Raw genomic sequence first — 16,476 nt, 5'->3', positions numbered from 1 at the left:
CATGGGCACAGAGACGGTTCTCCTGGCCCACTCCGAAAGCAGGGACCTACCCAAAGAGGCTGCTGGGATAACTCAGCCCCCTGTCCCTATAAGAGGAGGAAGGGGAGGAGCCTGGGTGTCCTGTAAGAGGAGGAAGGGGAGGAGCCTGGGTGTCCCTGTAAGAGGAGGAAGGGGAGGAGCCTGGGTGTCCCTGTAAGAGGAGGAAGGGGAGAGGCCTGGGTGTCCTGTAAGAGGAGGAAGGGGAGGAGCCTGGGTGTCCCTGTAAGAGGAGGAAGGGGAGAGGCCTGGGTGTCCTGTAAGAGGAGGAAGGGGAGGAGCCTGGGTGTCCCTGTAAGAGGAGGAAGGGGAGGAGCCTGGGTGTCCCTGTAAGAGGAGGAAGGGGAGGAGCCTGGGTGTCCCTGTAAGAGGAGGAAGGGGAGAGGCCTGGGTGTCCTGTAAGAGGAGGAAGGGGAGGAGCCTGGGTGTCCCTGTAAGAGGAGGAAGGGGAGGAGCCTGGGTGTCCCTGTAAGAGGAGGAAGGGGAGAGGCCTGGGTGTCCTGTAAGAGGAGGAAGGGGAGGAGCCTGGGTGTCCCTGTAAGAGGAGGAAGGGGAGAGGCCTGGGTGTCCTGTAAGAGGAGGAAGGGGAGGAGCCTGGGTGTCCCTGTAAGAGGAGGAAGGGGAGGAGCCTGGGTGTCCCTGTAAGAGGAGGAAGGGGAGAGGCCTGGGTGTCCTGTAAGAGGAGGAAGGGGAGAGGCCTGGGTCTCCTGTAAGAGGAGGAAGGGGAGGAGCCTGGGTGTCCCTGTAAGAGGAGGAAGGGGAGGAGCCTGGGTGTCCCTGTAAGAGGAGGAAGGGGAGGAGCCTGGGTGTCCTGTAAGAGGAGGAAGGGGAGAGGCCTGGGTGTCCTGTAAGAGGAGGAAGGGGAGGGGCCTGGGTGTCCCTGTAAGAGGAGGAAGGGGAGGAGCCTGGGTGTCCCTGTAAGAGGAGGAAGGGGAGGGGCCTGGGTGTCCCTGTAAGAGGAGGAAGGGGAGGGGCCTGGGTGTCCTGTAAGAGGAGGAAGGGGAGGGGCCTGGGTGTCCCTGTAAGAGGAGGAAGGGGAGGAGCCTGGGTGTCCTGTAAGAGGAGGAAGGGGAGGGGCCTGGGTGTCCCTGTAAGAGGAGGAAGGGGAGGAGCCTGGGTGTCCTGTAAGAGGAGGAAGGGGAGGCCGTAGGGAGCAGTGAGGACTGTGGCACGAGAGGCTGGCGTGATGCGCTCTGTCGCTCTCTCAGAAATGAATGTTGGCGTCTCTTCCAGGACGTGGATGTTTCCGACCTCATGAAGAAGTTAGATATCCTTGGCGATAACGGGGTAACTATGAGCGACTGGCTTTGGGTTCTGTGTTCTTGTTGTGGTCCGGATGTACTCTGTGTGGCTTTGTCCTGTTTTCATTTCTTCCTAACGTAAGGGATGGAATACGTACAATGTACGGCTTTTATATGGCCGTGTTCCCTGGGGGCGGCTGGGCCTGCACCTGCCAGAAGTGGAGTTCTCCAGTTAGCTCATCTCTGAGCCCGTGAGTGATGAGCGGGGAAAGCACAAGAATGAGTCCTAGGGGAGACAGTGGAGCCCCCCAGGATTTCTGAAATCACAAAGCGAGGGTTTTACTTTCCTAAAGGTTGGCTTGGTGCCACCCTGTGGCAGGTTCCCAAGCAGAGGGCCAGACCTCAGAGAGGACGTCTCTGCCATTAAAAGCTGACCTTGAGAGTGGGGGCTGACCTTGAGAGGGTGGGCTGACCTTGAGAGGGTAAAGGTTGACTTTGAGAGAGTGAAGGTTGACCTTGAGAGTGGGGGCTAACCTTGAGAGGGTGAAGGTTGACCTTGAGAATGTAGGGCTGACCTCTAGAGAGTGGGGCTGACCTTGAGAGGGTGGAGGACACTGCTCAGAGAGGACCTGTCCGTTGTCTAGCGCTGAAGGTCTGTGGGATCCCGTGCCAAACACCCTTGCCCGGTTTTGTGTTCTAGAATCTGAGGAACGAAGAGCAGGTGGCCATCATCCAGGCCGGGACTGTGCTGGCGCTGTGTGAGAAGGTAGAGCCCCAGCACCGCACTGCACTCAGGGTCTCGCTTAGGGCGCAGGCCCGTCTGCCGTCTGTCCGTCGGTCGCTGCATGCGCACGTGCACGCCTCCTGTTTCCTGTTAGCGGTCACTCCGTCTGTGGGAAACTCGCAGACCACGGCAGGAAGTGAACGCCGTCCGTCAGGCCGGGCCCAGCATTGGGTGTGTTTCCTTCCGGCCTTGCCCACGCCCGTTTACATGGACTTGAACTCCTCACCCTTGCAGGGCTGAGCCTCCCGCAGCTCCCCGTGCCGTGTGGCCCCGCTGTCCCGCCGGGGGCCACGCCACACTCCGCCTTCCCTCCGCAGTGAGACATGGAGGGCATTTCCACTTTTCTTCCTGTCACCACCGCGGCTAAGTTTCTGTCTCCCATTTAACCTCCGGCCGGGGAGGCTCCGGAAGTGGACTGGCTGGGTGACGGTGAGGGTTCTGAGCGCTCGGTCAGCCCGGTTTCCGAGCTGCCCGAGGGTTTCTCCCTTGCACAGCTGAGGGACTGGGGCCAGCCTGGCATGTGGCTACAGTCTGTCTGGTTTCTGTCACCCCCACCCACTTTCTCTAGCCTCTCCCAGCTGTTGCCCATCTGCCCCGACCCCCAGAATCCACCAGGCTGGTCAGCCTGGCGCCATGCTGTGCCTTGACCACAAAGAACTGCATCAGCCTCCTACTCCCCCCACCCCAACTCCTCCCCCCAGCTCCTCCCTCCCCTGCCAGTCCCTCCCCCTTGCCAGCCCCTCCCTTCCTCCTGCTCCTCCCCCTGCCAGCTCCTCCCCTTCCTGCCAGCTCCTCCCTCCCCTGCCAGCTCCTCCCTCCCCTGCCAGCTCCTCCCCTCCCCTGCCAGTCCCTCCCCCTTGCCAGCTCCTCCCTCAGCTGCCAGATCCCATGCGGGTGGATGGGAGCAGGAGCTGCTGCCGGGGCTCATGTTGAGGATCCCAACTCTGCCAGGTGGACGGGGGTCCAGCTCCCCGTTTGGGGCAGTTTTGGGGACTGGACTGAGACGGGTGTTTTCACGCCCTGCCACCTGTCCGTGAGCAAAGGTGAAATGCCCAGGAGTGGCTCTCTCCCTTAGAGAGAATGTGGGTGCTGAGAGGGAGCCCCCCAGAAAGTGGGTCAGTGGGACCCGCCGAGAGCAATGACAGGTCAGCTGGGGTGGCCGCCCGTGGGGCTTGCTCTGGACCCAGGGTTTTCCAGGGACGTGGGCATCTCAGCTGAAATAGGGGCGGTCCCGACAGACAGCACGGGCAGATGGCTGGCCGGCCGGCTGGTCACCCTGCAGAGCAGTTCTCAGCGGGATCAGAGGCCCGGCCTACTCCTCCGTCAGCCCCTCCACCCATCACACGGCAGCTCAGGATTGCCACTCAAACCAGTACCTGAGCAAACAGGTCTCGCAGTTCTCCGGTTAGAGGCACAGGCCTGCTTCGTAGCGTGAGCGTGGAGCGTCAGGCAAACCAGGGAGGGACGTCCCAGGGTGTCCTCGGTGACCTCGTGTGAAGGCCTCCTCCCCTCACTGCCGGGGAAGCCCTGTCCCATCTCAGCACCCAGACCCGCCTCTGGTCAGAGGAGTCCAAGGTCAGGGACCAGGTCTTGCCCCTCCCCCCACGCGGCACATGCCCCGCAGAGAGGCCTGGACGCAGGGCCCTGGAGGTTCACAGGTGATGGTGAGTCACCTCCTTTCCCTCCAGTTCAAAGCTCATCAGAAAGATGGGAGCTGGAAAAAGCCCCTGTTCCCGCTGGTCACGCGGGATCAGGGAATGTGACTTAGGTGCAACCACGGTCAGACTTGCTAATGGCTAGCCTGGAGTCCAGGCCTGGGGTGTCCCTGAAGGGGGAGTTGGGTTAGAGGGTCCGCCCGGCAAGTGTGGGCCGTGAGAGCTGTGGGTGGAGTGCATCTGAGAGGCTTCCCAGACTCCTCCAGGCCTGGGGGTGGACTCCCCGCCACCTGCCCCAGCCCTGTGGGCTCCCACTCCCGGAACGAGGCCCCCGGACATGGCAGACTCCGAGGTGGAGTTGGCGACCTCGCCTGCCCACGCTGCTCGTGGCCCGGACTCTGTCCTGGCGTCCTCTCCCCTCGGGGCAGGACCTGTCCCGGTTCCTTTGTGTGCACAGCACGCGCCGCTCTCTGTTTGCCCGGAAGGAGGACGGACGTCACGTCCTACAGAGCCCGTCCTGAGAGCATCTGGCCTTGGTCCCTGACACCCGCTCCCCCGTGTTAGTCTATTCATCTCAGACTGCTTACGTTAGGGTGTGAGGGACGAAATCGTTCTGTCAAAAACACGCTCACCTGTTCCTAAGGCACCACACGCCTCTCAGCAAAGCCCCCGGGGTGCGTGCGGGCCTTAGGGACAGGTGAGGACCTGGGGGTGAGGACCTGGGGTCAGGTCCCTTGCTCTGCGCTGGCCCCGGGCCTGTCGGGCCGCACAGCCCCTCCAGACCCCACCCCCTCGCCGCCTCCTTCGTTCAGCGAATGCTGGCCGGCGCCCCTCCCTGCCAGGCCTGTGCTGGGCCAGGAAGCCCAACAGAACGTGGCCCCTGTGGACCCCGCTGTGGGAGGGGGACAGACAGCAGTCTGTCAGGTGAGTGCGGTGACAGGCATTCGCAGAGGACGTGGGGACCCGTGGGGGCGCCATGGACTCAGGCAGCAGGGCCAGCCCCTGGGGGAGGCAGCAGCTAGCGCGGGCCTGGGGCTGAGACGGGGTGGGGAGAGCGGGCGGGTTCGGGGCAGAGAGAGCCAGCAGGTGCAGAGGCCCCGAGGGCAAGGGCAGCCGGGCTTGTCTGTGGGCCAGAGGTCGTGGGGTGTGATTGGGGTGCAGGAGGCCCTTGGGCTTTGAGCAGGAGCAGGGAGTAGATGCATGTCTGTGAGGGGGCTGGCGGGCTGGCGGGCTGGCGGGCTGGGGGGCTGGCAGGAGAGGCCCAGGCTCACCTGGAGCTGAGGGGCCAAGCTGGGTGGGGACAGGGGTTGAGGTGGGGGGAGCACTGGGAGGGTTTGAGGGGGGTCAGAAATAGCACGGGAAGGCGGGGAGCCAGGGTGCTCCCAGCTTCCGGGTTTGGGTGAGATGGGGCCTGGGAGGCGTGGACGGAGCTGTGCACAGGGGTGAGGTGAGCAGGCCTGGGCTGCTGGAGACACTTCAGAGGAAGCAGAGAGAGCAGGGGTCAGGCAGGGGAGGGGGCACAGAATGAGGGGAGCACCTGGCAGCTGGGCATCGCGAAGGGTCAGCCCCCGGGCAGCAGGGGCAGGGAGGGGTCTGCTGGCTTTAGCGATGAGGTCAGATGCGCACATTCCCACCTGTGGTCCAGCCCAGACCCCACAGGCCCCCACAGGCCCCCACAGGCCCCCGCAGGCCCCCACAGGCCAGGGCCCCAGTCCTGTGGATTTCCTCTCTCAGGTGGGCTCCGCACAGGACTCGCCCGCACGCCTACAGCCTGGGAAACAGCGGCCCCTGCCCTCAGCCCTTGGCAGCTGTGCCCGCCTCCCTGAGCCCCTCGCACACTGGTACTGGGCACATGTGGGACTCTCAGACCCTCGCGGCTGCACCCCTGCATGGCTGGACCCCTCTCCTGCCTGCATCCCGTGGTGCCCTGGCTGCTCAGACATGCCTGGGGGGTGGGGCTGCAGGGGGCAGTGCTGAGGCCTGGGTTCAAAATCCCCGCTCCCCACCTGTGTGATCTTGGACAAGGGACTTAACCCCAGGTCCTCACCCCCAGGCCCTCACCTGTAAAATGGGATGATGCTGGCTTCTCCCCGGGACAGCTGGGAGGGGCCGGAGGAGGTCTCGGGCATGCGGCCGGCTGCAGAATCCAGATGCCCACACTTGCAGCCCTCCATGCTCGGGCCCACCATGTGCCAGGCAGGCTCCCACACCACACGTGCCGACTGCCTCCGGTACTCGAGGGCTCGCCTGGGTAACCCCCACACCCATCCACAGGCACGTGCCCACACGTGTGTCCATGACCTGGCCGATCCCTGAGCAAACAGCTGGAACATCTGCAGAGACTGACATTCCATCCTGAGGACTCCCCTGGGGCGTGACGGGGCCTCACCCTCTGGGACAGGAGCCCACCTGGGAGGGGGTCCCCGCACGCCCGCCTCGCGGGAGCCCCGGTGCAGGTCCTCATGCCGCTCCTCCGTCCCGCTCTCTTCCAGTGGCTGAAGCAGATCGAGGGCACCGAGGCGGCCCTGACCCAGAAGATGCTGGACCTGGAGAAGGAAAAGGTAAGCGCCCGGAGCCGGGAGGAGGCGGCCGGAAGAGCTCAGGTGACCCCCACCGCCCTCGCCCCAGGAAGCCCGGCGTGCGTTTTCATGTTACTTATTCGCACGCATTTCTCTTGCTTTGCCCTGGTGCCTTTCTGGGTAACGAACGATCACCCATCCACTATATGTTTCGGGCGTCTCTGTTGTCTGGGGGTGGTTCAGAGGTTCAGTACCGAAAGCGGGGCGCCTGCTGCCAGGAGCGGCCCCCAAGCCCATGGGGCCGCGGGCTCATGAGTGACGGCCACGGTGCGGCGTGCAGTCAGGGGAGGCACGTTGGGGATACGGAGGCGTCTCTCCTTACGGGCCCGGAGGACCTGGGAAGGAACCCCGGACCTCAGTTTCCTTAGCAATAAGTGGGGTTCCATCTCCACTTCATGGGGCTGTGGAGCTGAGAGACCCCCAATGCACAGCCTGTTTCTGCACAGCGCCGGGTGCCTGCGGGCACCTGCGGGCACCTGCTGGTGGTTTTTCACCAGGAGCCTGTGGGCAGCCGGACGGGGAGGGAGCCAGGCGGGGGGGGTCAGAAGAGAGAGTTGTTGAGCCTTCTGAGACCAGTCGAGTTTTCTTAGTAGAAGTGAGAGGCAAGGAAGGAGTGGACGGAGAGCACAGGCCTGCAGCCATGTGTGGTGTGGAAAGACCCCCGAGCTGGACCCAGGGCCCGGGTTTTTAGTCCTATCGGTCACCAGGCAACTGGGCATCCAGCACCAGGCTCTGGTCCACTCGGGGCCTCTGTTTCCTCATCAATAAAGTCAAATGGCTACAGTATAGGAGCTCTAACTCCGAAACCCTCACATTCGCAATGGAGAGCGACTTGTGATTTGGAGAGACGGAGCTTGGGACTGAGAGTGGGACCTGGAGGGCGGGGGAGGGAGCGTGGGGCAGTGACACTCATCGGAGGGTGGGTGGCATCGGTCACGTGGGGCAGAGGAGGGAAGGACTGAGACGGTCGGCAGGAGCCTCAGGATGTGGCAAGAGGACCAGAAAGGATTCCTGTGGCGAGCTGGCACGGCCACGGCATACTCAGCCCCAGGGCGCCTATATGCCATGCCAGCTCAGCCAGGTTCAGTGACCCTGAGAGGGGGCGGTGAAGGATTGAGAAAAGACAGACAAGAGAATGAAAGCTGGGTCTGGGTGGGACGCTGCTCCCGGATGGAGAGACAGTGCCACGGCCTGTAAGCCGTGTCTTTATTTTATAGCAGATGCCACGAGGCAAAGTAAGGGCTGGTCAAGATGTTTACAACGTTCTCGTGGGTTTCGATCCTACTCAATTACATGCACCTGAACTCTACCAAGCCCACGTCACTCAGGCACGTGGGGCCACGTGTTTGGACCATAGGTTCAAGCTGACAACTCCAGCTGTTGGCTGTCATTGTGCTGGGAGGCTCTGCCCTCCACGCTGGGCCTTGCACGTGGCCATGGGAGGACTGTGCCCTCTCAGCAGTCCGAGGCTTGAACCTGGCCAAACACTGTAGCCGCTCTTCACAGATCCCGGAGATCCAGGCTTGGGGGCGGGGTTGGAGGGCGACCCTTCTCTGCAGTTAGACACCCACTAGGACGGGAGCCCTGATCCGGGTTTGTGGGCCTGTGAGGCTCCCGCCAGAGGACTCAGACAGGGAGCCAGCAGGCAGCCCACCCACCCCTTCTCACCTGAGGCCCCGACCCCCCTCCTCAGCCTGGGGAGACGCACGGAGCCGAGGGCAGCGGTGGGCTCTGCGGAGCCGGCCGCAGTGGTGCCCGCGCCTCTGACCGGCGCCTCCTCTCTCAGGACCTGTTCAGCAAGCAGAAGGGCTACCTGGAGGAGGAGCTGGACTACAGGAAGCAGGCCCTGGACCAGGCTCACCTGGTAGGACCGCGCTGGGGCGGGCACTGTGGCTTTTTAGACTCAACAGTGGAGGCCGCGTTTTCCTGGGGCTGAGACCGCGTTCCGCGTCCTCACCCGTGCCGCGTGGGAGCCGTAAAAACGCCACCTCCACGCGGGGACGGGAATGACCGCACAGATGAAGGGTCGATTTTTCCAAATCAGTCATGACTTCCAAGCAGAGTCAGCTTGGTGGCTTCTGTAGACATGCTTGTCCAATTCGAGCAATCATTTCAGACGAATGGAAAAAACCCTCTTTCTTATGGTTGTTTATACTTAAGTATTTATTTATGCTTAAAACCGCAAAGCAGCCCTGCTGGTGCGGCTCAGTGGTTGAGCGTCGACCTATGAACCAGGAGGTCACAGTTCAGATTCCTAGTCAGGGCACATGCCCGGATTGCAGGCTCAGTCCCCAGTGGGGGACGTGCAGGAGGCAGCCGATCAATGATTCTCTCTCTTCATTGATGTTTCTCTCTCTCTCTCCCTCCCCCTTCCTCTCTGAAAGCCTATCTAATAAAAGGGTAATATGCAAATTAACCATCACTCCATCACAAAATGGTGGCACCCATAGCCACAAGATGGTGGCACCCAGTCCTCTCAGCCCTGCCAGAGTCCCCCAGTCCCGGGGGGCAGGGGGGTGGTGGCCACTGAGAGCGGGCAGCATGAGCAGCCTGGTGGAATGCTTGCTTCTTCGCCGTGGCAACGAGGCAAGCGTTCCACCCCAGCCACGGAGGGCCTCTGGGCAGTGGGCATGGAGCGGCTGCGGGGGTGGGGGAATGCTTGCGTCGTCGCCCCGGCGATTAGGCAAGCGTTTCACGCCTGGGCGCGGATGGGCCTCTGGGCGGCGGGCGCAGAGTGGCCAGGCCCCGCAGAGAGCTACTGGTGCACCGATTTGTGCGCAGGGCTACTAGTACATAAATAAATAAAAAATAAATAAACCTGCAAGATAGTGTTCCTGTGGATAGGAAAGAGATAGTCATGAAGGAACAGGGGGAAAGCAGTGAGCGGCCGCCTGCTCATCAGAACCAAATGGCCTGCTGTGAGGGCTTTTGCTCTATTGCTTTTCTTTTTTTAAAGATTTTTCCGGGAATCAAACCGGCAACCTTTCGGTGCCTGGGGATGCCCCACCCACTGAGCCACACCCGCCAGGCCAGTATTGCTCTTTTGCCACAGACTGGTTCTGGGCTTCCTGGTGACTGATGCAAAGGTCATGGTCAGGGTCCCACGTCTGTCAGAGGCTCCGAGGACCCACAGCCCAGGGCTTGGTGGGAGGCAGCCTTTCCAGAGGCGAGAAGTGCGAGGTCAAGGCCACACCGAGCAGGAAGAGGCAGGGCAGCGTCCACAGTCTGGGCACCTCTGTGCCAGATCCCGTGTGGTTACAATCACTGTGCAGAATGGCTTCGTCCCTGAGAAGGCCGTCAATCACCGGAAACACTCAGAACTCCTGTTTCCGGACTGTCTCCCGGGAGAGCAGGTGGCGAGCCCAGCTCAGGCGAGAGCTCTGCAGCATCCCCAGGCACCCTCGTCTTGTCCGTTTTCACCCAAACGGATGCCTTTGGCGTTGGCTCCGAGCCGGGGTGCTGGGGGCTGGGACGACCGAGCCCCCACCCTGCCAGCTCCTGCTTCTCGGCACACAACCTGAGAACAGAGTTGACGGGGATTTAAAGACAGAGACATACTCACCCTTCTCTCGCCTTCTTCCACGGTTTTGTTTTTTCCTTGATTCCCTACAGTCTGGGTCCTTTTGTCACCCCCTGCCCCCCTCCCGCCTCTCCCCCCCCCCCCCATGTCCCTGCACTTCGGGTCCTTTCTGACATGCAGCCCTGCCCCCCCAAAGCCTGAGGAATGCGGCTTCGGGAGGTATTACAGGAACTCAGGCCAAGGCAGTGCGGGGGGCGGGGGGGGGGGGGGCTGCAATAGAATAGGTTTGGAAACTGAAGGATTGCTTGGTCCTTATGATGCGGAAGGGTGGGCTGAGAGGAGAGCGGAGCATTGGCGACAATCGGCAGAGCTGGCGGCCAGGGGTCTCCTCCAGGGGCAGCTCGGGGAGGGGTGTTTCCCACACCCACACACGCGGGGAAACCTTGGTGTCCACCGAGCACGCTCAGCCGGCTCCGCAGCTGCACTCACACCACAGACAGCGCTGAGGCCCAAGGGGGTGCCAGGCCCACGGGAGCCGGCTCCGACGCAGCGCTAGGCTGAGTGCGTGGTCAGGGAAGCGATGTTCCGAGAGGGAGGCAGGGCCGCGCACCCCTCTGTCACTGAGGGGGTGGCGGGGTCCTGGCTGGGGGCTGGCAGCATGGGGATCCCCGAGGAGCTGGGCCACCGGATGGAGAGGGGCCGCACCAGCAGGCACAGGCCAACTCCCGCTCCGTGTGGAGCCACATGGTGACCCTTCCACACACCAGTGAGCAGACCCCCAGGGGTGACCCCCAGGGCAGAGAGGTGACTAGGCCTGTGGGCGGGACTTGGTCCTGGCCCGCTGGGCCCGGATCTGCCAGGAGTGAGCACAGCTGTGTGACGATGGGGAGGCCGGAGGAGCCGGTGCCCACGCCACAGGAGAGGGTCCCCTGCGCTGCCCCCCGTCCCGCACCGCCGCGCGCCTCCTCTTGTTCGTCCCCACCCAAACGGGATGCCTGGCTGTGCTGTCTTGGGGCGCGGAGCTATTCCCTGGGAAGGGGTGTGCGCGGGCATCCAGGGGGCAGAGAAGGTAGCTCTCGTCCCTAGACGTTCCCATGAGGGAACCGCACGTGCGGCCTCGCGGGGGCGTTGAGAAGAAGTGCCCTCCTCTGACGACGGGAGCCCGGAGACTCCCAGGCCCACGCTGGCCATCGATCTGCAGCCGCTTTGCTATGTGGGGCGTCTTCTTTCCGAGGGCGCAGGGTCACTTCGCACAGGGCACCCATTGCGGGTTAAAGCTGCACCTCTCCTAAGCCGCCAGCGGAACCCCAACGTGAGCGATTTGGGACGTATTTCTCCCTCAGCACCGTGTGAAGGGGGGCTTGCTCCCAAGTCAGGGGTAAATTAAGAACCAGTTGTATCACACATTTGTTAAAAATATGTTTTTATTGAAGTTTAGAGAGAGAGGAAGGGGAGGGAAAGGGAGAGAAAGAGGGTGAGAAAGGAGACAGAGAAGGAGAGGGAGAGGGAGAGGGAGAGGGAGAGGGAGAGGGAGAGGGAGAGGGAGAAACATCAATGATGAGAGAGAATCGTTCATCGGCTGCCTCCTGCACGCCCCACACTGGGGATCAAGCCTGCAACCCAGGCCTGTGCCCTGATGGGGAATCGCTCTGTGACCTCCTGGTTCTTGGGTTGATGCTCAACCCCGAGCCCCGCCGGCCGGGCTGAATCACACGCTTTAAGGGGTGGTTATGATCATTTGTTCTTTTCGCCCTCGGATCGAGGAAGACACGTTCTCGGAAATGCGTGCGGGGCTGGGAGCGGCTCCCTCACCCCCTTGCTGTGGCCGCTGGCTGCCGGCGGGGTCCCTGCCCGGGCTCTGCCGGCCTGGGCTGCTGGGTCCCGGCCGGGGCGCTGGCCGGGACTGTCCACCTGTTTGCGAGCGTGCACTGTCTGTGTGCTCTGGCCACTCAGAAAATCCAGGAGCTGGAGGCCACGCTGTACGACGCGCTGCAGCAGGAGCCGGGCCAGAAGGCCGGCGCGGCGCTGAGCGCGGGGCAGCGGGAGGACCTGCAGGCCGCCGTGGAGAAGGTGCGCAGGCAGATCCTGAGGCAGAGCCGCGAGTTCGACAGCCAGATCCTGCGGGAGCGCATGGAGCTGCTGCAGCAGGCCCAGCAGGTGAGGCGGCGGCGGCCACGGCCCCGGCCACGGCCACTCCTCACCCCACCTGCCCTGTGGGCGCCCTGTGCCTCAGTGTCCTAGCCCCAGCCGGCCTGCAGGGACATCTGCTGGGACCACAGGCCATCACCACACCCTCCCGGGACACTATCCCTCTCCCTGCCAATCATCCCCCACCTCACCCTTCCTAACACTCAGCACAGCACCCCCCTCTCCAGAGACCCTCCTTGGCTCCCCACTGCCCAGAGCAGTGGTCGGCAAACTGCGGCTCGTGAGCCACATGCGGCTCTTTGGCCCCTTGAGTGTGGCTCTTCCACAGAATACCACGGCCTGGGCGAGTCTATTTTGAAGAAGTGGGGTTAGAAGAAGTTTAAGTTTAAAAAATTTGGCTCTCAAATGTCAATCGTTGTACTGTTGATACTTGGCTCGGTTGACTAACGAGTTTGCCGACCACTGGCCCAGAGGCTACAATCTGGGTTGTTTAGCCTGACACCCGGAGGCCCCCGCCCCCTCTACAATTGCACCGACTTCCTCTCTCTCGTCACACCATTGTTTGTGATTTTTCTAATATCTGTGTACCAAGCACTGTTCCAGGACTGGGGGCTCCCAGGACCCTGGACTTTCAGGGCGAACCCCAGGCAGGCCCTTAGCACCCTGGGCGAGCCTGGGCAGACGCTGCAGACGCCTGCCCCCGTCGCTCCCTCTGCCCCGCGCCCCCCGGGGTCTGGCGCCACCCCAAATCGGTGGTCCTGCCCAGGACACCGCCATGCCGTGGTCCAGTCTTTATTTTACGTTTTGAAGAGACCCTGTCTTAAGAGCTCACGCTGCAAAATTCTATTTCCACTTCCTGAACAGGCAAAATCCACCTCTAGTGAGTGAGATCAGAGCAGAGTTTGGGGGTGGGGGTGGGGGCTGAGAGCGCCTCCTGGGGGAGGGAAAGGCTCTAGTCTGGTTCGGGCGTGGGGCACACCAGCCGGTGGGCTGCCCACCCAGTGTCCCTGCAGCGCTCGCGGCGTCTACGCTGCTCCTTGGTGAAAGGGCGGGGGAGGGGGGGGAGGGTTTCGAACCTGAAGGTGTCACTGCTGATGCGTAAGGGGTGTGTTTCAGAGAGTCCGGGAGCTGGAGGGCATGCTGGAGGCCCAGAGGCGGCACCTGAAGGAACTGGAGGAAAAGGTGGGTGGTTCGAGCCCGGCCGTGCGGGGCTTGTGCTAGTGCCACGTTAGCGGGAAATCTTCTCTCCCGCCTGCTCCTGCTGCCGGAGAACGGGCTGTCTCCAGACACCCCCCCTCTGCCCCGTCCCCCCCAAATCGGCACGTCCAAGAACCAAGTAGCTGCTTCGAGCACGCTTCTGGGAGGAAAAGTGCAGTTTAGGGTGAATTGTGTGTGTGTGGGAGGGGGGGCAGGGCGCGTGCGTGATGTCGTTTTTCCCACAAAAGTCCTTCCGCCACACCCCCCCGCATCACCTCCCTGGGGAGGATGGGGCGAGCTGTGTTGTGAGCGACCCCCGGCCACGGGCTTTGGGGCTCTCCCGGGGGGGGGGGCATTCCCCCTCCGTGGCCTCCTCTGCCAAAGCCAGGGCGTGTCCTCGAAGTCTCTTCCCTCCCAGAGAGGAGCGAGGCCAGCCTGTCACTGCTCACACCCAGCCCCGTGTCGCTAGTCATTCCCATTTTACGGGTGAGGAAACTGAGCCTGAGAAGCTCAGACGCTTGGCCAGGACCCGGGGCCGGGAAGGGGCCGCTCCGAAACCCCTTACTTCCTGTTTCTCTCTCCACACCCGATCCCAGGGCCCATGTTCCTATAAAATGCTGCCCTTGACTTCCATGCTACATCTCTCACACCTCTCTCTTTTTTCCTTTCTTGTCTCATTTTCTTTTGTCTTATTTTATAGTTTCTGTTCCTTTTTTTGTTTTTCTCACTAGCATTCATTCTGTGGCCTTGAGGACTGCAGGGAGCCGAGACCTGGGGTTGGTACCCTTTCCTTTTCAGAGAAAATCTTAGCGCTTTAAGGGCGAGCCCCGCCTGGTGCCGCCTGTGACCTTCCCTGGAGCGAGGCGGGGAAGGCTCCGCTCTGCTTGGCTCGGGTCAGCCTTCAAGCATAAGCAATGCTCACTCAGGGTCTGTGCAGAGCCAGGGAGTGCCCCAGGCCTCATCAGGTGGGGGTGGGGAAGCCATGGGGGTGTGGGGAAGCCAAGGGGTGGGGAAGCCATTGGGGGTGGGAAGCCATTGGGGGTGGGAAGCCAGGGGGTGGGGAAGCCATGGGGGGGTGGGGAAGCCATGGGGGGGGTGGGGAAGCCATGGGGGGGTGGGGAAGCCAGGGGGGTGGGGAAGCCATGGGGGTGGGGAAGCCATGGGGGTGGGTAAGCCATGGGGGTGGGGAAGCCATGGGGGTGGGGAAGCCATGGGGGTGGGGAAGCCGGGGGGGGTGGGGAAACCATGGGGGTGGGTAAGCCATGGGGGTGGGGAAGCCATGGGGGCGGGGAAGCCATGGGGGTGGGTAAGCCATGGGGGTGGGGAAGCCATGGGGGTGGGGAAGCCATGGGGGTGGGGAAGCCAGGGGGTGGGGAAGCCATGGGGGGGTGGGGAAACCATGGGGGTGGGTAAGCCATGGGGGTGGGTAAGCCATGGGGGCAGGGAAGCCATGGGGGTGAGGGTGGGGTGGGTCCTGCAGGGCCGGCTATCCGGGTCCTGTTTCCTCCTCCCCTGGATTTGGGGGCAGGTCCCCAGTGGGCTCAGCTGGAGTGCAGGACAGCAGTTGGGGCAGGTGGGGGCCGATAAGCCTGGGGTCCTCCCACCACGTTAATTACCCCTTGTTCCTGCATCAGATCACATTGTTTTTCCATTCCACAGGGTACAAAAAGAGCTCGTGGGATAAACTGAGGCCCTATGGCAACCCAACCCCACTCGAACCCAAAGTCACAAGCTGTTCCACGCACAGACCGGGGCCGGAGCTCACAGACCTGACGGCGGCTCGGAGGGGGCCTTTTGGATCGACGCGTCCCGGCCAGGCCGAGCGGTAGGAGTTCTGCAGGGATGACGGGGATTGTGTCAAGTTCGGGGCCAATGAGTCCCCACCGGGGCCTTCAAGAGCCCACGGGGCAGAGACCCGACTTCCAGGGAACTAAGTGCAATTACCGGAAACTGTGCCCCGAGAGCGTCTGCGCGGCCTGGGGACAGCCGTCCCTGCCGGTGGACGGACCGTGTACATACGTCCCCGTGAACGGCGCCCTGTGCACCCAGAGGGACTGGCCAGTGTCCCTGTGAACTGAACCCAAAGCCAAGCCCCAGCCCACAAAACCCTCCAGACGTGTGTGCAGCTGGATCAGCAGCTGACGGCCAGAGAGGGGGCTGGGGCCTCGCCCGCTGCGGAGGGCGGACCCCAGGGAACCCCGATCTCCATCACTCCCGTGTGTGTGACGTGGAGAAAGTCCCGGAGCATGACAGTGCCTGGGGCCACACGGAGTGAGGACTGGGAGGCCCGGCCCCCGCTGACCACTGGGACCGTCTTCATCTTGGTTGTGATTTGCAAGAGGAAGAGATGCTGGGAATGGCACTCCTTCCGCAAAGGTCTGAGACCAGGCCGCGCTCCTGCCACCACGGAGGAGCAGGCCGCCCTCCTGCTCGCGGAGACCAGCCCCCGAGTCAGGCCTCCCAGGAGGACAGCGGGGGCGGCCGAGGAGGCCAGGGCGCCATCCGGGAGAGAGGTCCTGGAGAAGACATGTGGGCGTTGTTGCTGCTGTTCTCCTGGGGTGGGGGCGGGGGGGGGGGCTGGGGGGGGGTTGTTTCCAGAAGAAGGCTCCTGCTCACATGTCTGTCGTCTCCCAGACTTTTGGAAGGAAGACTTGGACAGACTGGATCAAGTGAAATAGACGGTGTGAGTGCGAAGGGAAGGAAGGACAGCCGCGGCTGTGCTGGAAGAGGCGGCGGAAGGCAAGGGCGGGTTGATCCCGAGGACGGGAATGGTGGCTCTGTGCCTGTGGGGCTGCGCGGGCCTCCCGGGCCCTCCCGGGACAGCTGGGGAGAGGAGCCTTTGGCGAAAAGGAAAATGCCTGCAGTTGAGGCCACTGAAGGAGGCGTGGGGGAGGGGACCCAGTAGAAGAGCGGGGAGTTCTCGGAAGGGCAAACCCAGGGGTGGAGAAGGATCCGGCCGTGGGCACAGAGGGGGCATCCCAGTCACATGGGGAGGGGTGTTCCAACCAAATCAAAGGATTGGGGGCCCTGAGGAAACGCCCCAGAACCGCTGAGAAATACTCGTTCTCTTTTTAATCTAAACCCAAAGCACCTGCTACCCCAGCCCCCTGACTTACCAACATTCAGTGACCAAACATGACTGAACCGACGCCTGTGCTTGAGCACACGGTGGGGACGGGCGTGTGGGGCCACGTGGGCAGTGAGGACCACAGACCGTCTGCTTTCTCCGGGGCCCAGAAGCACAGAGAGACCCTGCTTTGCTGCCTGAGTTGGCGGGCACCAGGAGGCACGCCGGGCCTCGGGAAGCGGTTCCTGT

General features: G+C 62.7%; 1 protein-coding gene across 2 annotated transcripts in view; it reads left to right on the top strand.

Annotated features, from left to right (window-relative positions):
* The window catches only part of JAKMIP1 (janus kinase and microtubule interacting protein 1), a gene marked incomplete at both ends in the record, with an annotated part of 41,863 nt that extends 27,952 nt beyond the window's left edge, over window positions 1-13,911 (top strand). Inside the window, 7 exons of one of the 2 annotated variants that reach the window (XM_079773813.1) lie at window positions 1,270-1,323; window positions 1,978-2,043; window positions 6,209-6,277; window positions 8,082-8,159; window positions 11,769-11,972; window positions 13,080-13,145; window positions 13,861-13,911. In XM_079773813.1, coding sequence (XP_079629939.1) covers window positions 1,270-1,323; window positions 1,978-2,043; window positions 6,209-6,277; window positions 8,082-8,159; window positions 11,769-11,972; window positions 13,080-13,145; window positions 13,861-13,911 — 588 coding nt within the window. Of the gene's footprint in view, window positions 1-1,269; window positions 1,324-1,977; window positions 2,044-6,208; window positions 6,278-8,081; window positions 8,172-11,768; window positions 11,973-13,079; window positions 13,146-13,860 lie in introns of both variants that reach the window. The other variant, XM_079773812.1, reaches the window with a different exon arrangement.
* Between the last annotated feature and the right edge of the window lie 2,565 nt (window positions 13,912-16,476).

This window comes from Cnephaeus nilssonii (genome assembly GCF_951640355.1).
Source record: "Cnephaeus nilssonii genome assembly, chromosome: 1".
NCBI lineage: Eukaryota > Metazoa > Chordata > Mammalia > Chiroptera > Vespertilionidae > Cnephaeus > Cnephaeus nilssonii.
The sequence above is the reverse complement of the archived record's forward strand: the minus strand, read 5'-3'. Positions and strand labels throughout refer to the sequence as shown.